This window comes from Culex quinquefasciatus, chromosome 2 (genome assembly GCF_015732765.1).
Source record: "Culex quinquefasciatus strain JHB chromosome 2, VPISU_Cqui_1.0_pri_paternal, whole genome shotgun sequence".
In the NCBI taxonomy this organism is placed as follows: Eukaryota; Metazoa; Arthropoda; class Insecta; order Diptera; family Culicidae; genus Culex; species Culex quinquefasciatus.
In genome coordinates, this window is record NC_051862.1 from 64327189 (window position 1) to 64351210 (window position 24022).

General features: G+C 35.0%; 1 protein-coding gene across 4 annotated transcripts in view; it reads right to left on the reverse strand.

The window, feature by feature from the left end:
* Positions 1-8649: 8649 nt before the first annotated feature.
* LOC6052203 overlaps positions 8650-24022 on the reverse strand; it is a 48179-nt gene continuing 32806 nt past the window's right edge. Inside the window, exons 9-14 of one of the 4 annotated variants that reach the window (XM_038256640.1) lie at positions 23128-23993; positions 16605-16912; positions 9934-10257; positions 9745-9855; positions 9495-9678; positions 9255-9354 (exon numbers count right to left, since the gene is read on the reverse strand). In XM_038256640.1, coding sequence (XP_038112568.1) covers positions 9316-9354; positions 9495-9678; positions 9745-9855; positions 9934-10257; positions 16605-16912; positions 23128-23993 — 1832 coding nt within the window. In that variant the 3' untranslated portion in view covers positions 9255-9315. Of the gene's footprint in view, positions 9679-9744; positions 9856-9933; positions 10258-16604; positions 16913-23127; positions 23994-24022 lie in introns of all 4 variants that reach the window. The other 3 variants (XM_038256639.1, XM_038256641.1, XM_038256638.1) reach the window with 3 other exon arrangements.

The following is a 24022-nucleotide window of genomic DNA, read 5'->3' on the forward strand; positions in this document are numbered from 1 at the left end:
GTAAATTGATAAAATTTCCATACAAACTTAAGATTAGTTTCATTAAAACTAAAAACAAACAACTAAATTAAAAACTAAAACTAAATAAACTAAAGAAGAAGAAGAAGAAGATCGAAACTGGAGCAATTAAACCAGGCCTGCCAATTTATCCGCTCCGCGACGGCTTTTCCAAATAGTTCTATGACCGGCCCGTTAGCCTGTTCATGAAAAATTTAATAAATAAACTGACTGTCTAAATTAATTAAAGCATAAGATTTAGATCAAATTCATATATATTATTACAAAAATTTAATTTTAATAATTTGTTTTCGCTTTTGCAAATTACAATTATACATAACGTATTATTTGGGATTTGCCTTTGAATTTTTATGAAATGTTTTGTTTCAAATTCAAACATTCTTTGTGCTTGAATTTATTTCTATATTGATAATTTCAGAATCAATTATTAAACTGAAAAAAGGAGCAAAACAAAAATATCTATTTCGCCTAAAAATATAAACCTTAATTTCTAATAGATTCTAATAGAGTCCCGCCCGTGTGGAACAATCGGACCGCGCATTGGATTCACAATCCAGAGGTCGCCGGTTCGAATCCCGCGGCGGGCGCTCTAAAATTCTTTGTGTAAATATGGGTATTCGGCGCCGTCGCTCCGTGCCATACTTTCATACACTTAGGAGCCCAGGGCGGCGAAGTCCTTGTAGATAAAAAGGAAGACACTAGTGGTTGGTACTAGCCTGTACTAGCAATGGTGGCCGACAGCTATAAAGTCAACTTCGTTTTTTTCTAATAGATTTCACTATGTTTACTTTAAACTGATTTTTTTCTTTTTGAGAAACTGGTTCAAAATTGTTTTTTTGTGTTTTTAAAATCATTTGGTAAAATAATCTAATAAATGTGCACATCAACACAAAAAGTTTTTTTTGTAATGGTGATTTGAACACTAATTTTGTTTCAATAAATTTTATCATACCTCATTGATTTTTTTCAAATATTGTTCTATTCAGGAAATTAAACTTATATAAAGCTTGCAACGACCAATGCAATTTGAATGTTTTTTTTTAAAGCCAGTGATATCAGGGAATAATTTGCGAACGAAAAAAACAATACAATTTGAAACAAAAAAATAAAAATAGATCGAATTAACTTATTTTTAAAAGTTATCTTTGTTTTTCTTTCTTAAAATCAAGATTATATAAATCTTATTTGCTACACTAGTTTATATATTTGTTTAATTTAAAAGATCACTATAAAAATAAAGCTATGAAAAAAATCACCTTTTCAACTTTTATTTAACGTTAGTTCTGGCACGCCACTGGTTCAGAAAAACAAGATCCGGCCCGCAGGGCCAAAAGGTTGGACACCCCTTAACTAAACCTTAAACAAAGGAGCTCAAAAGGTTACCCGGACAGAACGGTACAGTTAGAGCGTCCAATTTCCCGGGGTTACAAATTTCCCGGGAAACGGGAAATTTTCAGCCAATTTCCCGGGAAATCCCGGGAATTCCCGGGAAATTTTAAATTTATTAAAAATTGTTATGATCTTGGTTTTAATTAATATTATTCAACAAAATTGTATAGGACATCAACATTAATGGTTTAAATAAGTGTGAAGATCAATTAACAGCTTGACTGCATGTAAAAAATCATTCAACTACAAGAAAATGTACTTTGGCATTTTTTTATGGGAAATTTGGAACTTGCATCTGTGACCAGTTTATTGAACTGAGAGAAAAAAAACATGCAGAAATTATGTTTTTCATAACAAATACTGGTTTCAGCTCTTGAACAAATGGAAAAGCTTTTTAGTGTTGGTTTTACTCCAAACAACCCAATGTTTTCAAATATTTGAAGCAAGCTTTGAATATATATTTGTACATTTTTTGAGAACATACAATAGAAAGTAATTTTTCAATGTTTTTTTTTGTATTATTATGCAACATGATTTAAATTATACGATAAAATAACATCATTCCACAAAAAGTCTTCAATTTTTTACATGTAACCCTCTAACACCTGTAGTTGCACCAGTGCTCCATAATTCTTTTACTTCAAATTGTAATTTCTTTAGTACTAAGTATTCAACCAATTGAATTAATTCTTTTTGCACAAATTCGATTTTCTTCTCATTTGATCATGATAAACAAAAACGTAAAAAAAATCTCAATTTTAATTTGGAGGTAAGGAGTTAACATTGTTTTGATGAAATAACATCGATCTGTTAAAAGCTTACCTAATTGTAATAATTTAATACTCATTAAGAAAGATCTATTCCCAGTTGCTTCAAAAATGAATATTATCAGAAATAATTCTGATATCATAATTTATGATAATCTGATTAATTATATATAAACCAAACAATACATTTAATTCAACAAAATCATGTTGAGTTTGTTCATTTATTATTTTTTCAGAGCATTTTCAAAAAATAGTTCCAAAAATTTAAGAAAATGTATACTTCCGCTTGAATTTCGGGAATTCCCGGGAAATTTACAAATTTCCCGGGAAACGGGAAATATTTTTTTTCGGGAAATCCCGGGAATTCCCGGGAAATTTTTTCCCGGGACGGGAAATTGGACGCTCTAGGTACAGTGGAATTGAATGTAGAAACAATGAATTTACAACGGATTTTGTTATAACAATAATTCTTGACAGAAAGCAACCTACTTGACAGCTGGTTCTAAGGGGACCATAGTTGATCCATCGAAAAAATGTTGTCTTGTAATTTTTTTTTGCATTAACCCTCTACAACCTAACCCCGCCTTAAGACGGGCTTAGATCTAAAAAATCGCCAAAAATCAATTTTCCAACCGATTTTTGATCTTTAAAAAGCATTGGAAAGAAGAACTCTTAAAATTTTAGAAAATTTCAGGGTTGGAAGTTTGACTTGTTTTTTGTGACTTTGCCAATGTTTTCAAAAATGTCATTTTTTCAGGGGTCAACTTTGGCTGTGTTTTTTACTAACATTTTCTATATTTTCAGTAAAAAGAAGTATGCAGTAATTTTTGTAGTGTCCCAGATTATGCCTCTACGCATTTTTTTGCAATTAAAATGATAATGCTGCCATTCTATAGCAGAAAATGTGAAAAACATACAAAAAATTGAAAAAGTGACTGTAAAAACGTGAAAAAATTAGATAGGCAAAATGTAATTGTATTAGGTGGTAGAATAGGCCAAATACTACCAAAAACAAACATAAACTAAACAAGATAAATGCAAATTAAAAAACTAAAAATAAAACAAGAAAAATATAAAACAAGAGAAGTAAAGTTTTTCGTAGAACAAAAGTTGCTCAAAATGACCTCCTGAACACGGGAAAAATAAATATTTTCGAAAAAAAAATTTGGGCAGTAGAGGGTTAAAATGAAAAAAAAAAGTGATTAGAAATGGTTTTTAATCGTGTTTTTTTACAGTTATGCATAAAAATTTACACCCTATTGGAGGAAGATCTTGACAGTGTGGGAGTTCCGCAGCGGAATTGGAGAATAGCAGTCAAGGATCGAGTTCAAAAGAAATTAATTTCAACGGTTGTGATTAGCGTAAAATTATTATTCTGTTTCATTTAGACACATTACTCAAATATTTGAGTATATTTGGAATAGTCCAACTTGTGTTTGGCAATAGATTTTTTTTGTAGTAAACATTTGAAGATTTTGAATTTAATTCATTAAGATTGCAAATCCAGAGTTTTTTTTTGAAAAGGTCCTATAACCTATTGTCTTTCATATGTTTATAGGACCTTATCAAAAAAAAGTCGAGAAATATTGTTTTACTATTTTGTTTTACCCGTGAAGATTTTTAAGAGCATTGGTTAAAAAATGCAGATAAATGTTGAATTTCATTTAACGGAAAAACTTAACTAATCAAATCAAGTCCAAAAGTTTTGCAGGTTGAATGGAAAAAAAACTCTTATTGTTTTTTGAATATGTGAACAAATATTGTATTTTAAAAAAATTAATAATGACCGGTCTCAACACTTGAATGAAAAAAAAGTGTTTAAAAATGCATTTTAAACTAATTCAGTTATTTTGCAATCATTGGTTTAAAACAATGTAATATATGACGAAAACATTTTTTTTTTGCGATTAAAAAACTTTTTGCGGTGCTATTTTTTGCGGAAAAATTTACAAAAATTCAAGATTTTTGAATGAACCCAAACATGCTAAAAATGATTCTAAAGTTAGGGGCAGGGATGGAATTATCGCAAAAAATCATTTTCGCTTGCAAACTTTCTTCACCCGCGAAAGAGAGAGGAGGCAAATCACGCAAACAAAAATCGCTCCCGAAATTCTTCAAGAAAATCAATCTGCTGGTGATTTTTTGTGAATATCCTTGACAGCGCCACGTAAATATATTTATTTCACTTTATTTACACACATTGCCCATCTACAAAATGTGACAGGTCATTTTTCGACGTGTGACGTTATACTAGCAAGTGTAGTAAGTAAAAAGTAAATCTTTCCCAGTTCCTGAAGGGAACACCCGTGAAGAGTATCGGGGCCGGCATTTACAAAGCGGATTCAGTGGCAGTTTTTCACTCAACTAATGTTAACATGTTTTAGGTTGATGTTAACATTCCATAGGTCGCCTCCCTAAGGTGTCGTGATAAGGTCCAGTTTGTGACGATACACTACCTTCCCTTTACTAAGCAATCGATTCCAGAAGGGAAAAGATCACCAGTTGTGTTGGTCCGAGCCGGGATTTGAACCCCGATCTACCGCTTACGAGGCGGAAGCGTAAGTGTAGTGTAGTGTGTAGTAGTGTAGTATTTTTTGTAGATTCCTTTTACCGATCTTTCGTGCGCGAGAGAGGAGATCCAAGCTCCCTTCAGATTTTTTCTCTTGATGAACGTCCAAAGGTTTTCTTTTGATGATGATTCTTCCATCGCTGGTTAGGGGAATGGATTTTGCATTGATTTCAGCTGATTGCACTTAAATTTTCATAGAAATTTTGAAGTATTTTGAAAATATTGTTTTTGGCTCCTTGGTTTTTCGGGCAGATTTTGAGGGTGGCAGGTTGGAGACAAAAACTTTCAGAACTTATGCAGAAAAAAATCATAAAAAGAATTACGATTAAGGGATTTCGGATTAAAACTTCCAACCTTATTCCAGTATGACATTTGTTTCACTAGTTTTCACCTTTTTATTTTTGGTTTGTCAATGCCATTATGCTTTGAGTTAATAAATTAATATGTTTCGCAATGGTTTTGTTAGCATTGTTTAGTAGCTGGTAGTTTTAATTTAGTGTTTTTTTTTTCGCTTGGCTTGTTATTGAGATGCACAATTCTCCACGCCCTTCACTCTTTTCTCATTCCTATACCAACATTACCTTACACATTACCTCTTCAGTTATTCACACACTCGCACCAAAAGCTTACATTTTTCCGCACATTTCTACACGCGTCGTATTCACGATCCAGTTCAAAAAGCATGCTTTAATTTTTTATTTCTTTTACCTTACTACAACTTTTGATAAGTAGTGTTTTTGTTTTGTTTAAGAACGAGTCCAATAAGTTGACACCATTAGCGTTAGCGTTTTACAGAGATATAGAAAGAGTACTTGCTTTGCGTTGCGGTTATTTGCTGGTTAAAATTTGATTGTGGCTTTGCTATAAGAGTGTGTGTTTTGTTTTCATTGTTGTTATTTTCGCTAGTTTCCTGTTTAGAGTTTAGTAGTTTAGATGCAGTATTACAGAGTATGATGCTGTGATTAGTTGTTTAGCTTAAAATTTAGATTAGTGTATTTACAGAATTTTTAAAGTTATGATTTTCTTATTTCAAGTGTGAATGATGTTGAGGAAAAAGTGATTTGGCAATAGAAAATGTCTGTTAAAAAGTGTTTTGTTAGTTCTTTGTGTTTACAAAAATAAGCAATTTGAACTACTTACGCAAAAATTTCCGTCTGGAAATTCTACCGCCAGCAAAGTGTGTAACTATTTTCAAAAAGGGAAAAGCAGATCCAAAAAATCGCGAGCACGTTCGTCACTGACTATCCAAACTGTAGAAAAGAGGACTCGTCGCAGGTGGGGACTTTTGTTGTTGTTCAAGACAAACTGAGTTGGTTCCGACGGATTATTGTGTGTGTGTTTGATTTTGATTGATTTGTTCAATTCCTCGGTTTGAGTGTGTTTCCTTTTGTGTTGTAGAAAATGGAGCGCAGCAAAATGCCAACCTACACGAAAAGCAAACATCTAAAGCGGTGGCGAAAAAGGGGGGTGGTAGATTTTGAGGGCATTTTGGCCAAAAGTGTAATTTTAGAATCGAGGTTATGGAAATGCTCCTGAATGAGAACCCAAATTTAGCTACGGTACACGCCACTGCGGATCTAAATTTTGGCAACACGGGGTGGGGATGCTCTTAACAGTTTGGATCCGATGTCTGTTTTTTTCTGTTACAATCTTATTGGAATTCCATATAAACTGTAACAGAAATTGCAGTCACCGTGTCCAGACTGTTAATACTGTTATCTATAATTTGACATTTGATAAGATTCTTAAATGTCTATTTCTGTATTAAAACAGGTTCATTTTTTCATTTTCTTATGTTAGAAAACCATTTTGAATCGATTGGTCAAATTTTAAATTTTCAACACTTTTTCTGCCTTTATTTTTTTCTAGGTTTATAAAGGTTTCATACCAATACCACAACAAGTTTTGTTTTCGCAAAAAAAAACCCTAATTTAAACATGTCAATCCTCCTTTAAAAAAAAGTAAGCAAAACATATCACAAAATAAATTAAAAAAAGATTTTTCGGATAATAAATTTTCATTTTTTTATATTGAAATGTTTAAACTTTTAAACTCTCATTTTTTTTAATTCTCAAAATTTTAGAAGTTTCTTTCTTCTTCATTTTGTTTAACTTTGAATTTCTTTATTTTTGATTATTAAATGCAAATAAGTAAAACGTATCTCTAAATAAATTGAAAACATATTTTTCTGATATTAAATTTTAAATTTTTTTTATATTTGACTTTCAAAAAAAAAAATTAATTCTTCCATTTTTGAAGTTTTTTTTTCTTCATCTTGTTTTGTTTAACTTTGAAATTTTATTTTTTCATTTATATTTTTTTCACTTTAAAATTATAGTTTTCCATTTACAATTTTTAGATATCCTTATTTACATTTTTATGCTTCAAAAAATTTGTTAAAACAAATATTTCTTAATTTATGAAAAAAAAATCCGTAAAACTTGAATTAAAATTGGCACCATATTGAATCTAAAGGAGGTATTAGACTACGACACACAAACAAACAAATTCGCTCTTTTCGTGTTTGACTGTTTGCCAAACTCGCAAACAAAGCGAAATGTATGCAGGAAATTAAAAAAAAAATCAATTCTTAAATTTTTTAAATTTTATTATTCTTCATTTTGAAATTCAAAATTCTCTAATTAGATTTTTTTTCAATTTTCTGTTTATAAATTTTTAACAACACTTTAAATTTTAAAATTCTTTAAATTTTGAATCGGTTTGAAAAAAAAAAATATTCACAATGATTTGAGGCCAGGGAAATTACCTTTAAAAAATTAGCATTGACTATAATGTTTTTGATTTTATTTAAAGTTATATATGAATGTTGTTTCAATTTGTTTTTATGTTTCAAATTAAAATTTTGAATTTATTTAAATAACAAAAAAGAGTTTTACTATACTAAATTTTAAATTTCTATACTTAAATTTTTAAATTTTAATTTGCCATTGCAACTTTATTTTAATTTCTATGCTTTTATTTTTTTTTAAAATTTTGATCCTGAATGAAATATTCATATTTTTTTTATCTATTTAAATATGTTTATATTTTCTCAATTTTCTTCATATTTAGCATGTTTGAACTCCTTTGAAAACATTTTAAATTTTCATGAAATACCAATCTACAGTCCCACGAAAAGTTATTTTTTCGCAAAAAATAAATTCCGTTAATACCTCCATATTTTGAAAACAATTGATTGGAAAGCAACTGAACACGTGTAAAATGCATTTTAAAACACTTTGTTCATCCAAATGTTGAAACCTATGCTTATAATTTCAATTTTTATATATTTTTTGCCCTCCTCCGACTTTGGTCAGACCCGAGGGACATAAACTTCAAAAAATATTTGCAATTCCCTAAATTCTTATTATTTTTTCAATTTCAAATTAATTTTTGAATTTGTTTTTTTTTTTTTATTTTTCATTTTAAATTTTATAAATCTCAAAACTTTTTTTAAATTTATTTTTTTTTATTTTTGATAAAAAAAATCAAAAAATTAATCATAAATTATTTTTCTGTTATTCTTTGTTTTATTTAAGCTGAGTGATTTCAATTTTCCACCACTTTAAAGTATCTTTATCGTATAGTAAATAAATAAACTCAATGTTTAGAGCATCTCCACCGTTTAGTTACCACATTTAGCTACGCCTTGGTAGAAAAACTCTAATGTGTGAACAATTGACCCCATTTTCGAGCATCTTTACCGCTTCGTAATTATTATTTTTTAAGTTTAGAGCATCACCACCGCGTAGTAACTAAATTTAATTTCGCCCTAGACAAAATTCAGGGAGTGAAGTGGAGTTTCCATTACGGGTAAAGCAATTCCAGCGCGTGGTTTCCAACTGAGCATCGCTTCCGACGAAGACGGGGTCTTTTCTGGTGAAATAAGGTGGAATGTTTTTTTGATTGAATACTTTTCGTCTCTATTGTGTGTATTTTTTGTTATTGTATTTTTCAAGTTTTGCTGTGAATATCTACAATAATGCCGGAGAGTAATACAATTTCCGCTGCTTGTTTTTTTTTTTAAACTAGCTTTCTAGTTATCATCATGATCGTACGATCATACGATCATGTGGTTTGTGTTATGCTTAGAAGAAGAGTAAAATTCTAAACGTTACTGTTCTTTCTCCCTTAAAAAGAATACGCGTACAATACCGTGTGTGTCTTTAACCCAGCTTGTTGGCCATGATCTTCTGGCTGTTGGCCGCCAGCAGATTCTCCTGCACGATCGTGCACGACACCGGCTCGGGCAGCTTGATCGCGCCGGAGCTGCTGCTGGTGGCCATCGACGTCGTCGTCGTCGGGGCAGCATTTGCGCTAGTGTTGCAGTACAGGTCGGCCGGGTCTTCGACGATCTTGAGCGGTTCGTTCAGCAGGTCGTCGCCGATCGCCGGTTGGAACGGTTTCAGCTTGCTGGCCAGCGCCGCCGACGGGGGCTTCGCCGCGATCAACGGCTTCTTGGGCTTGTCCAGCTGCTGCTGACTGATTACGCAGTCGTTATCGTAGATTCCCTGCTGCTGATGGTTGGTGTACAATTGCTGCTGACTGGGCTGAGGCTGCTGCTGGCTCGAGTTACCCTCGTAGGAATGCGTCAGTGAGCTCGGCGGGGAGCTGTGGGAGTGGAAGATTTGCTTTGGCTGCAGGTTCTGGTAGCAATCGCCGGCACCGACTCCGGCGGACTGCTGCAGATCGAACGAATGGTGGGGCGGTTGCTGACTGGACGGAACAACGGTCGCGGTGGCGCTACTCACCAACATGGCGGATGAGGTGGACTGTGGAGGTTGCTTCTGGACTGGACTTGAAGGTAGACTTGGCGAGTGGGACTGTGGAACTGCGGTCATCACCAGGTTGGGAAACCGGATGCGGATCGAGTCGACGACGTCCAGCAGATTTTTGGCATCCATCGCGAGCACGTGTGCTGCTGATAACATACTCCTGAGGGAAAAGCGGAAATTATAGGTAGACAAAGTTCTCCAACTTAACTTCAAATCTACAACTCACTTTCTATATTCAGCATCGAGCGTGGTTTCGCTGTACTGTTGCGCTAACCGCATGGCCGCCACCAACTCGAACATATCTTTGGATAAAACTTTGTGTGCCATCTCCACCTCTCTGCAATTTCCATTAAAAAAAAAAACAAAAATCAATTAAATCCAAACAATCCCTAATCTCCATAAACCCTCCACTCACTTGTGACACTGCGCCGGAAACGACACCGAAATCGTGTCCACCGCCCCCAGCAGCGTCCTCAGCTCGATGCCCACGTTCCGCACCAGATCCAGGTATTCCGCCGCCTGGGACTTGTCCACGCCCTGACTGAGTGCCATAATAGACTTGACGACGCACGTGGTCGCACTGTACACCACGTCCCCGGTGCGGTCCAGTGGCATCGTTCGCGACGGTTCCGCCTTCTTGACCATGTACTTTTCGTCCCCGGACAGCGGAGTCGTGCAGCGCTCCATCGACGAACTCTTGGACTTGATCATGCCCGAGGTGGAGCCCGGGGTGTGGGGTCTGAAAATGAGATAAAAAAATAATTAAATTAATGACAATGAATTTTAACAGCAATCAAATTTATCAAAGAAATTTATTTTCATGCAATTTTGGAAAGTGATTGCCAGAAATTTGAAAAATCTAGTTAGTCAGCTTTAGTTATCGTCATTAAGAATAGGAGCGGCCGTGGCTGACTGGTTACGGTGTTCGCTTTGTAAGCGAATGGTTCTGGGTTCGATTCCCATCTGCTCCCAACGAGAAAGTTCAGAACACATAAATTTGAAATGATGAATATGAACGAAAAATCAAAGTCGCTCGATGCGGGGTTCGATCCTCCGTCCTTTGGATTGGTAAGCAAAAATGCTAACCACTAGGCCATGACGACTTGGTGAGCGTGGACCGGAATTAGGAATACTGTTACAGAGAGCGAGTTGTGGCGCTATAACCACGGCAAATAGTGTCCAGGGCATTCGTGGAAATACAATGTCCCATCCTAGAGGGTCTCGGAGTACCAAACCTTCTTAGCATGGTGCTCCCAACGAATACAACCAAAATTTGGTTGTGTTGATTTAATCTCGGAGCGTATGGTGGTGTGTCCCCACGCTTCTTCCTCCCCTGTCGATTCAGAATTGTGTTGTTGTTCGAACACTCTGTGCTCAAACTCAACCCAATTACGAGTCATCTCTGCGATACGGCTTTACGCAGTAGGCCTGGCCGCTTTAACGCTTGTGATGTTTCAATGCATTCTAAATGCAATGGCGCACTGCAAATGTTAATAAATGACAAGAAGAGTGCTAGGCGTCATCTAACCTAAGGCACTCTCCAGGATCCCTTCGAAAGATTGGCTGCGCTAGGGTCTGATTAGATTAGATTAGATTTAGTTATCGTCATTAAGAATAGACCGTCACAGAACGCATACGAAGATGAAACGAACGAACGCCGAGCTCAACACTCACGCAGCCGCGCGATACGACGACACATGCTCTTTCCCTTTTTCTCTCTCTTTCTTGATTCGGCGATGCTCGAAAACTCGGTCATTTTTTTCATAATTTTAAGATATTTAAAAATGTGATGGCAGCATAACTATAATAATGTCTAATACGTTTTGTGGTTCTATTTGATTCCAAAAATTTTGATGATCTGGCTTGTAATTTAAATTTAGGTTTTTTACTACTGAAAAGTACAAACGCCTCAATAATTTCGATTTAATAATATTTAAAAAATCAGAATTTCGCTATGAAGCTGGATCGGTATTTATTTTTTAATGAATGTTATTGAGCATGAGCATGAGCATGAGCATGAGCATGAGCATGAGCATGAGAGATCACCCATGGTTGCCCCTCCGTTGCTGAACAGAACCGTAATATCCTTTCAGCACTACTGATTATAGGCTTCGACGATCTAGTGGTGTTTCCCTTATCAACAGCATGTATGAATGCGCTGAAAAGATAAAACACCATGATTGCTAAAGCTAGATCAGTTGCGAATAGGTAACAGTCATTGGCCACCAACGGCGCCCGCCATGTCAGTTTGTAGACCTCGATTTTAAGGGACGGGAATGTTAGTTAGCGCAGGTTGCTACTAGGGCAGCTGATTTACTCTGTGCTTACACCCCACGAGCGCCAGGAACCTGAAAACTTGTTAGTAGGATAGGGTGTTTGGTCAGGATTCATCATAGAAGATGATGATGCGACCCAAAATCATAGTGTTTGTTGAAAGATGTTATATATTATTCTCAAGGCAAACAATCGGATGCTGCGGATGAGACATTTCCCGTTTATCGGTTGTTAAATTTTAAATGAAATGGTCTAGTCTTAGACAGCCGGCTGTGGAAAGATAGAACCAAAATCATTTGTAATTAAAGAATGAAGGATTAAACAATGTAACTTTTAACTTGAGATGATTTTACGAGTTTTAAATGATTGATGTTTAGTGAGGTACTGATTAACGGTGCGAACGACGAGTTTCGATATGTATCGAGCTGAAATGGTATGATAGGGTGTTGATAGGGTCAAATCAAACTGGCTAGCTGTCATCGGGACAGCCAAAGCCAGCCGCACCTTCACACGCACACACGCACGCAAAAAAACGAAAAACACACCGACGGCGGACGCGAAAATTCTTACGACCCTACGGAAAGGAATCGCAAATCTGACTGGCTCAACTGTCATCGGGACAGCCAAAGCCAGCCGCACCTTCACACGCACACACGCACGCCAAAAAAACGAAAAACACACCGACGGCGGACGCGAAAATTCTTACGACCCTACGGAAAGGAATCGCAAATCTGACTGGCTCAACTGTCATCGGGACAGCCAAAGCCAGCCGCACCTTCACACGCACACACGCACGCCAAAAAAACGAAAAACACACCGACGGCGGACGCGAAAATTCTTACGACCCTACGGAAAGGAATCGCAAATCTGACTGGCTCAACTGTCATCGGGACAGCCAAAGCCAGCCGCACCTTCACACGCACACACGCACGCCAAAAAAACGAAAAACACACCGACGGCGGACGCGAAAATTCTTACGACCCTACGGAAAGGAATCGCAAATCTGACTGGCTCAACTGTCATCGGGACAGCCAAAGCCAGCCGCACCTTCACACGCACACACGCACGCCAAAAAAACGAAAAACACACCGACGGCGGACGCGAAAATTCTTACGACCCTACGGAAAGGAATCGCAAATCTGACTGGCTCAACTGTCATCCTATTTTTTAATGAATGTTATTGAATGAATTAATTTAAAATAGAAGGAAAAACCACAACAATAATTTAATTTTTTTTGGCATTTTTTTTTTGAACATTTAGAAATTGAAAAAAAATGTTTGTAAAGAATTTGAGACGTAAGTTTACAGAAGTTTTAATTTTCAGACATTTCGAATTTCAAAAAAAAAATACTCAAGCTTTCAAATAATCTTTCAGAAATTTTGAAATTTAGAAACTGAAACATAGAACAATCCAAAAATAACATGATTCAAAATAAAAAAAAATCAAAAATTAGAATTGAAAAAAAAACTAAACTCAAACATTATAATTATTTAAAATTCAGAAACTAAAACATTCAATAATCTAAAAATTCATATTTATTTAAAAAAAATATGTATTAAATTTTAGAATTAAAAAATCTAAAATTAAGTCATTAGAAAACACAAGTACCTAACTACCTATGCAAAAAAAAAAGAAATTCAAGAATTGAAAAATTGTAATTGTCTGCGATCATCGTTCATTTTTTTTGTCCGTGTAAAACAAATCACCCAAAATTCCGCAGAGGCACCCATTACGAAAAAGTACAAATTCTTAAATTCGGATAATGGAGTAATAACTTTGTTTTTTTAATCCCTTGATTTTTTAAATGTATAATTTTAATTTTTTAAAGTTTAATTTCATTTTTTTTTCAATATTCGATTTATTTATTTTTCGCATTTTAAAATTTTTGATTTTTTTTATATTTTTCGAATAAAACAAAATCTAAAATATTTGATTCTAGAATTTTTAAATCATGGAATTTGGAATATTTGAATTAAAAATATTTTAACAGAAGGAAAAGCCACAACAAAAAAATTATAATTTTATGGCAAAATAAACAAAAAAATTACAAATTCAATAATTTTAATATTTTTAAGAAAATTCGAGACATCAGTGTATAAAAGTTTTAAAATTTAGACATTTTGAATTTCAGAAAAAAAACATAATCAACAAATCAAATCAAACAAATTCAAATAATCTTTCAGAGATTTTGAAATTCAGAAACTGAAACATTGAACAATCCAAAAATAACATAATTCAAAATTAAAAAAATCAAAAAAATAGAATTAAAAAAAACTAAAACTCAAGCATTATAATAATTTAAAATTCATAACTAAAATGATCAAAAATCTAATAATTGTAAAAAAAATATGTATGTTTTTGATTTCCGCGATCATCATTCCATTTTTTTTGTCCGTGTAAAAAATCGCCCAGAATTCCGCAGATGCAATCGCTACCAAAAATTACAAATTCTTAAATAAGTAATAAATTTTTCTTTTTTTTAATCCCTTGATTTTTTAAATGTGTAATTTTAATTTTTTAAATTCAAATTCGATTTTTTTTTCAATATTCGATTTATTTATATTTTGAATTTTAATTTTTTTGGAGTAATAACTTTGTTTTTTTAATCCCTTGATTTTTTAAATGTATAATTTGAATTTTTTAAAGTTTAATTTCATTTTTTTTTCAATATTCGATTTATTTATTTTTCGCATTTTAAAATTTTTGATTTTTTTTTATATTTTTCGAATAAAACAAAATCTAAAATATTTGATTCTAGAATTTTTAAATCATGGAATTTGGAATATTTGAATTAAAAATATTTTAACAGAAGGAAAAGCCACAACAAAAAAAATATAATTTTATGGCAAAATAAACAAAAAAATTACAAATTCAATAATTTTAATATTTTTAAGAAAATTCGAGACATCAGTGTATAAAAGTTTTAAAATTTAGACATTTTGAATTTCAGAAAAAAAAACATAATCAACAAATCAAATCAAAATCAAATCAAACAAATTCAAATAATCTTTCAGAGATTTTGAAATTCAGAAACTGAAACATTGAACAATCCAAAAATAACATAATTCAAAATTAAAAAAATCAAAAAAAAATAGAATTAAAAAAAACTAAAACTCAAGCATTATAATAATTTAAAATTCATAACTAAAATGATCAAAAATCTAATAATTGTAAAAAAAATATGTATGTTTTTGATTTCCGCGATCATCATTCCATTTTTTTTGTCCGTGTAAAAAATCGCCCAGAATTCCGCAGATGCAATCGCTACCAAAAATTACAAATTCTTAAATAAGTAATAAATTTTTCTTTTTTTTAATCCCTTGATTTTTTAAATGTGTAATTTTAATTTTTTAAATTCAAATTCGATTTTTTTTTTCAATATTCGATTTATTTATATTTTGAATTTTATTTTTTTTGGATTTTTTATAATTTTCGAATAAAAAACTATCTTAAATCTTTGAATTGTAGAATTTTTTAATCATTGAATTTTGAATATTTGAATTTAAAATATTTTATTTTTTTTTATTTCAAAATATATTTTCTTCAAGATAATTTTTTACTTGTGTTTTTAAATTCCAAATATTAAAATTTTCAAATTCTCTGGAAATGTTCTAATCAGGTATCCAAAAATTAACAAATTTAATAGTAAGAAGGATTTCAAAATTTTGAAAATTGAAATAAAACTGAATTTTAGTTATTTAAAACACAAGTATACAAACGTTTAAAAAAATTAAAACTCAAAAAGTCAAGAATTCAAAAATGTTAAATAAAAAATTGAAGTTCAAAACTTTAAAAATGTCAAAATGTGAAAAAAATAATCCAAATTAAATTAAAAAATTAAATTAAAAAAAATAAATTAAAAAAATAAACGTAAACTAATAATTTAAAAATTATTTTTTTTAATTCAGATTTCAAGTTGTCTAAATTGTCCAAAGTTTATAAATTGTCCATATCCAAAATTTATAAATTTAAAAATTCCAAAATTTAAAAGTTCCAAAATTCAAAAAAATAGAAAATTTCAAAAACTAATAAAAAGTCTAGAATTTAAATATTTAAAAGGATACAAAAATTAAAAAAATACATATCCAGATATTAAAGAATTTAAAAAATCTTTAAAATAAAAAAATCAAAAAAATAACATATTTTTTTAAAATAAAAAAATATATTCTAAAATGCAAAAATAAATAAAATGGAATATAGACTATTCAAATTGAACATTAAAAAATAGGGATTCGAAGCGATAAAATTTTCAAAATCTTTTTACCTTCCTTTAAAAAAAAGTTTTTTTAAAAAAACTTATAAACTTGTTTTTATTCTTTGGTTCTAACGTGGGTCTCGTGGCGCAGGGGTAGCGGCTTCGGCTGCCGATCCCGATGATGCTATGAGACGCGGGTTCGATTCCCGCCTTATCCACTGAGCTTCTATCGGATGGTGAAGTAAAACGTCGGTCCCGGTTTCTCCTGTCTCGTCAGAGGCGCTGGAGCAGAAATCCCACGTTAGAGGAAGGCCATGCCCCGGGGGGCGTAGTGCCAATAGTTTCGTTTTTCGTGAAAAAAAATGTTTGGAAATTATTTGTAATGTTCAATTTATCTTCAAAAATGTCAATGTAGTGATTTTTTTCTATTTTGTTTCTCAAATTTTGGATGTGTCCAAATTCATTAAGCCGATTCCGAGAAAATGCAGTGACATTTGTTGGACAATATTCAAGGGATTTTATAGGCATTCCTCGGAGAGGAAGCAAAAAAACTACCACTACTTCTTGAAAATCAATAAAAAAAGTCAGATAACTTCGAAACTCAAAAATAACTCACCTCGAATCCGCGTTCGCGTTCGGCGTCGTCGGATAGTGATCGCCCAGGCTCTGCGGTCCGGACATGGTGTTCTGGGGGGAAAAGTGCGGACTCTGCTGCGAATGGTAACTACCGGACAGCGATCCACCATTGTTGAGTTCCTGCTGCTGCTGCTGATCAAACGAAGCGCCGCCGCTGCCCGCAGCTGACGACGTAATCAGGCTGAGCCGCTTCTTGAGATTGTTCTCCTCCTGCTGGAGCCACTTGGAGTCGGTTTCGCTTTCCTGCTGCTGTTTGCGCAGCTTCGCCTCGAGGATCTGCTGGGTTTCCTAGGGGAAATAGAATAAGTTAGATATTTTTGGTGTTTCGAAAAGTTTGATCTATGAAAATTAAACAAATCATAACTAGCAAAAACAAAATGATACTGATAAAAACGTAAAATTCATCAAATAACATGCATTTACCAACAAAATGGAACCAAAATGAACCGAGGACATTCGAACAATGACTAGCAACGCAAAGAACCTAAAATAAGAAATTCACGCACAACTGAAAAAGTATCGACTCTACAAAACACGAGTTGAGCGAAGCCAACCTGCTGTGGACCGGACTCCACCGCCGTAGCTTGCTGCGGCTGAGGTTGCAACGGAGCCGTGGCCATCATGGGCGGAATCTGCTGCGGCGGCACGATGGCCTGAGCCAAGGCCACCTTCAACGGGCCACTCTGGTGAGGCAGTTGAACCTGCTGGGACGAGACAATGCTCATCATCGGCATGCCCGGAACCTGCTGACCGTATGCGACCTGCTGCTGCTGTTGCTGCAAGATCTGTTGTTGTTGTTGCCACAGCGATCGCTGGGGAGTTCCTTGCTGCTGTTGCTGTTGAACGCTAAACTTGGAACTCTGCGCGGAACTATAAGGAGGAGGTAGCGCAAAGTTGGCCGCCGGTGGTGGACCACTTCCAGCCGGGGACATCAATGTACTCGGCGGCAGCATGCCCTTCTCAACGCTCTTCTTGAGCGCGATCGACGCGCACGACTTCACGTTGACCCCGCCAAAATCGTAGATCTCCTCCTGGAACGGTTCCTGATCGCGTGGCGCCGCCGAAACCGGACTCCTATAACTCTGATACGACATGTTCCTCTCCAGACTTCCGCTACGACTCCCCCCAGCGGCTCCAGCGTTCATCATAATGTGCTGATTACGCTCCAAACTACCACCAGCCCGTGACTTCTGGTTCATCATATCGCTCACGATGGCCGCTGACTGGTTCCGCTCCAAGCTTCCACCCTTAACACTGTTCATGAACATCGCCTGACCGCCTTGTCCCTGATTCCTCTCCAAGCTACCCATCCGGTTTATGTACCCACTGGGACCCCGCTCCAAACTGGCCGATCTCACGCCGTGACTCCCAACCATGTAGCCATCCGCGGCGCCGCCGCTGTACTGTCGGGTCAACGAGTTGGATCGCATGGCCTTGGCCGCACCGTACTCCAAACTCATCTGGCGAGTTCTCTCCAGAGAATTGATTCGGGCGGCATATGCCGACACCAGGTTCTGACCGGCGGCGTTGCGTTCCAGGCTGCGGGATTTGCTGGACGAGCCTGGATCTTCCTGCTGGGGAGATTTGACGAGGGCGGCGGCCTGCTGGATGTAAGGACCCGGGTACTGCATGTAAGGTTGAGACTGTTGCGCTTGCTGTTGTTGGAAGATTGCTGACTGCGGGTAAGGGACCTATATTTTGAGAATTAAAAATGTTGTACGATTTCGATGCCGGCATGAGGAGTGGAACCTTCGGGTGATGATGATGGAATTGTTCGCAATTAAATTGGCCAAAAAGGCCATGCGTCTCCTTTCTTTTTTCTTAACTGGCAAGAAGTTTGATGGAGACGCATGATAAAAAAAAAGTTTAGAAACATTCATGTATGGGAGCGTTCTTTTATTACGTAACAAAATTTCCATACAAATTTAAAAAAAAAATGTATGGAACGTAACACGGCCTCCGACCCCCCCTCCCCCCCAACTGCGTTACGTAATAAAAGAACGCTCCCTTATATACTTGGTCAAAAAATGCAATTTTCACGAGGACCATAATTTCAAAATTCAAAATTTCACGGAAATTATTAAATGTTGTTCTTCGATCAACTATCAAAATTCTTCATCAATTTTTGACGTGACCCTAATAAAAAATCTTTTAAAAATTTCTATCACGTAAGATTGTTCTTAACACGACATTATCTGCAAATACAAAGAGACGAGTTATTGATTTTAATTCCGCTATATACAATATCTACCGGAAAGTACTAAAGCAAAGATTTATAGTGAAATATGTAAAAGTGAATAATAATAAGCATTGATCTGTATTAACCCTCTACAACCTAATCCCGCCTTCAGACGGGCTTCGATCTAAAAAATCGCCAATTTTCCAACCGATTTTTGATCTTTAAAAAGCATTGGAAAGAAGAACTCTTAAAATTTTAGAATATTTCAGGGTTGGAAGTAAAAACTTGTTTTATGTGAAAAATGTATTTTTTTTAGGAGTCAATTTTGGCAGTGTTTTTTACTAACATTTCCTATATTTTCAGTAAAAAGAAGTATGCAGTAATTTTTGTAGTATCCCAGACTATGCCTCTACGCATTTTTTTACAATTTAAATGATGATGGTGCGATTCTATAGCAGAAAATGTGAAAAATATGCAAAAAAATGAAAAAGTGACTTAAAATCATGAAAAAATTAGATAGGTAAAATGTAATTATATTAGGTGGTAGAGTAGGCCAAATACTACCAAAAACAAACACAAACTAAACAAGATAAATGCAAATTGAAATACTAAAAATGAAACAAGCAAAACATAAAACAAGAAAAGTAAAGTTTTTCGTAGAACAAAAGTTGCTCAAAATGACCTCCTGAACACGGGAAAAATAAATATTTTCGAAAAAAAATTGGGCAGTTGAGGGTTAAGGATAATAATGAAGTCTCAATGAATATTTTATGTATTTTCAATGTATTTACATTTCATTGAATTCCAAATTAAAACATGATTCAATAAGCAATAGGACCAATATAATTTATGTAATTTGAATTTTCTTCAACTTTTAGAAAAAACTACAAAAATTAATATTATCCTTTTCACTGAGATCTTTTCAAACACGCACGAAGCAAAATGATCATCGATCGGTCAAAACGTTCATCGTTTGTGCAAAACGAGAGAGAGTTGAGAGAAAAATGTCCGTTTCCGGTCTCTTCTTCTTCTCGCTCAATTCTCTCCCATTTTTCATCGAATTCCTTCATTTTCTTGACATTCGCGTCCTACTTCCTACTCCCTGATTCCTGTTTGTGTCATTTTACATGCATTTGAGTTCATCGCTCATGAAAAAGAGTTCATTGTAGTGCTCGTTTGAAAACATACCAATGAAATCGAGAATATTAAAGTACAAAAAAATGCTCTTAAAATTGTCATCATACCCTTCAAAACATTCACTAAAGAGTCAAGAAGCAATAATATAATCTTCCCAAATTTCTTGAAAAATAAAAACATAAATGCTATCGAATGTCCAATTTCCACGAAGACTGTTAAACCAAAAGCATCAAATTTCGTAAAAATTTCACGAAACTTAGAAAATATCTTTAATATTCTTAAAAGGCCTAATTTTTAGATCAAAACTAATATTTTGAAGCAAAATTCATTGAATGTTGTATTGAATCATCTCATTCTTTTGTATACATATCTACTTTTAAAAGAAAATGGTAGGCAGATTGTTATAATAAAAAACAATTGAAATATCTGTAAAAAATATTAGCCGGCTTAAAAAAATATTTTTTTAAAGCAAGTTTGCTCTTCCCGTTTTCAAATAGTTTTTATCACACTTTTCAATTGAAAATTAATATAATTTACATAAAAAAGCCTTGGGGATGTATTTGTTGAATGTAGTTATATTTTGCAGATGTAGAACTCATGAACAAGCTTGAGCATCAAAATTGAGAGGATCGCAATTTTTTTCTGTAATGTTATAACATTGAACGTTGATTTTGAGTTGAGTAAGATTCATGCTTCGAGAGAAATAGAAATAAAAAAGAGGTTTTCCTGAATGTTTAACAAGCGCCTGAAGCTCTGATGACGACAGCTCAGGAGCTTTTTTACCGATTTTCAAAATGACCATCCATATACCACTTGGAAACTCTTTTGGTTTTTCTTTTTTTTAAACATACAAAATTTTAAAAATATGTTTTTACTCGAAAAATCACAAAGTTTTACTAATAATTCAAAATTGATTCTTTTGACATAACATTTCACGAAAAGAGTACATGAAAAAGTTTTCCAAAAATAAAAAAGAGAACAAAATAAAAACAATAAACTCACAAAAATCTAGTAAATTATTTACAGGTTATGTTTACTTAAACATTTTTCATTTTAAAAATTCAATAATTTTAGAATTTCGCATGAAGTTAAACCAAGTGCAGTTTTTTTTGAGAAATTAACGTGAGGAAGTTTTGAAGAGCGAGTTGTGCTGCTCAGTGTTGGTATTCTAGCGCTCTCGCGAGAAAAATTCCTCTCTCTCGAGTTCTCGCCGCGAGTCTCGAGCTGCCGAGAGAAACTACTGATTGTCCGTGCTCTCCTCCGCTCGCGAACGGGCTTTCTCGCGAGCCAGAATTGCCCATTCGCGAGAAGTTGAACGTGTTTGAAACGAACTAAAAACAACACAGCGATTGAAGTTGCACCTCTATAACGTCATGATTCGAATTCCCGGACGCTCCGAAACCCGGACACTTCAACTTGTTTTATCAATTATTTGGATATAAGTTCGCATTATGAATGTCAAAACTTTGTTATTTGATGAATACTAACATCAACTTTCATTTAAAGTTTGTTTGAACGCTGTAGTTGATGCCAAAACCATTAAATTAAATTAAATTATAAGTTTACCAAAAATGCGAAACATTTCAACTGAAATATTTCATAGGCGTCTGAAGCACCGGAAAGGCAAAGCAGAAATTTATGTTTTTGATTTCCTTAAATTCTAGCAATTTTTTATATAAACTTTCGATTGTTCTGATGTTAACAGCTTATTTGAGACCTAAAGAATACCATTCACTAACATTTCAGTCCAAATGTGTGCGATTCATAAGCAAAATCGAGTGTCCGGAATTCGAAGCAAAAGTGTCCGGATTTCGAATCAGCTTTTAACAGTGTCCGGGATTCGAAGCACAACAAGTCATTTTAATTTTCTAATTCTGATGAAAAATTGTTAGAAAAGACATATTTTGCATGCATTCTCTTAAAGCTGACTGTTTATACTAAATCCTGATGATATTTCTACATTTCCAACTTATTACATGATTTTTTGCCAGCTATAACAAAAATGATTTGCTACTAAGTGTCCGGATTTCGAATCATGACGTTACCATCGCCTGGTTCGCATTCATAAGCCTGATAAACAAATTGCTAGCTTAGGACGAACGGCTAGCACCAGGCGCACGCGAGCGAGAACGCGAACGAAAATGCGAGCGCGAGCGAAAAGAGAAAAGTACTACAAGTTCTCTCCCTCGCTCGCGAGCGAGAAATGCTTTCCTTCTTCTCGCTCGAATCCCAACACTGGTGGTGCTATTACGCCTTGTTGTAGTAATACGATGTCCCATCTTTATAGGTTCCGGACCCTAAAAACTTCTTAGCATGGAAGCTCCCAATGATTAATGCCCAAACAAACTGTAACGTGTGCTGAAATGTATTGATGTTTCATCATTCGTGCTCAAAACTCACTCTACTGCAAAGAATCATCTTTGCAGTTAATTTTACGCAGTAGGTCTGGCCGCTTCAATGCTTGTGTTGTTCCAATGCATTTCAAAGCACACTACAAATGTTTATAATGAAAAGAAGATGCTAGACGTAATTAACCGATGAATGACATTCTTTAGGATACCCTTCGAAAGACTGGCTGCGAAATCAACAAGAGGAAGTTATAAGATTTTTTTTATTGTTATTTATTACTTTGACACAGTTGCACACACTTTTCAGAGTTATAACTCTAGGCTCATGTGCTGATAGGTCGAGAATTCAATCATTACTTTTCTAAAAAATGTTGTTAGATATAACCTTCAAAAATTTATTTAGAAATAACTCTAATAAGTGTTTTGACCACTTGGGATTGTTTTTACCATGTTCAGCATTTACGATGCTTTAATTGGGGTTTATTTTGGTTTATAATATTTTTATTATCTACCAAAAAATATTTTTTCTGAAATTGAAAATGTTTTACATTTTCAAATAAAAAATATGATGTAAAATCTTGAAAGGGAAGTTTAGAATTTGAAAATAATTTGAATTTTTTTTTCAGTGTAATGAATGACTTTGATATTATATTTATAACATGCATCCAAATATTTTAAAAATGATGATCATTTCGGTCCATATGACATCCCAAATATTAGTTTTCGTATATCAACATGCTCGTTTTTAGGCCACAAAGGACAAAACATAATTTAAAAATTCACAATTCCACCAGCGCGCGCACTCCCCATGCTGTGTCGCATCGAAAAACCGCACAAACCTGCTGGAAGTACTGTTCCACTTGCTGCTGCTGCTGCTGTTGAGTGTGATACTGCTGATACATGACCAAATTGGCCGGAATTTGCTGTTGCTGCTGCTGCTGTTGCTGAACATAAAACTGTTGCTGTTGCTGCTGCTGTGAAGCATTGGAATGCATGAAATTATTGTTCATCACTCCCTGCTGCTGCTGTTGGGCCTTCTGAATCGCCTTGTAGGTCGGTTCCACGGAATGAGTTTGCTGGGTGTACGCGTTGATGATTTCGCATGGGATTGGGTAGGACGAGGAGTTGGATGACGCGAGGTTGTTGTTGGCTGAAAGGAAGTCTTGTGGATTTTTGTAGCGCTCCAGGGTTTCGGTGCCGCCGGTGGCGGCGGCCGAGGGGACCTGTTCTGAGTCGGGTACAAGCGTACTGGTGGAGGGCGAAGCTACGAGAGAATTTTGATGGTTGTCGGTGACTTCTAAAGAGGATGGCGCACTGGTTTGGCCAGCACCAGCGGAGTCGTGCATCGGGTTGTTGGCCTCGTCCATGACGACGGGATCGAGTTTGAGTAGTTCGGTGGCGGGCAGGGAAATGGTTTTTAGCGGAAGATTTCCGCTGTCGGCAACACCGCCGCCGGTGGCGGCAGTGGAGGCCGCGGGTTCCTTGGCGGGAACTGCGGCGACCTCGTTGTTATCAGTATTATTTTGTGCTTTATGATCTAAGTCTACAGCTAGGGTGTTAAATACCGAGGCAGGAGTCGTGTACGAAGACGCGTTCACTCCACGTTGCTCGTTCTCGCGCATCAACGCCGCCAGCACCGTCGGATCACGCGCGATGATGTACGTCTGGGGAGCGCCGAGGCCCTGCTGGGAACCTGGTTCGCCTGCTTGCAACGAAACAGATGGTGAGGATTCA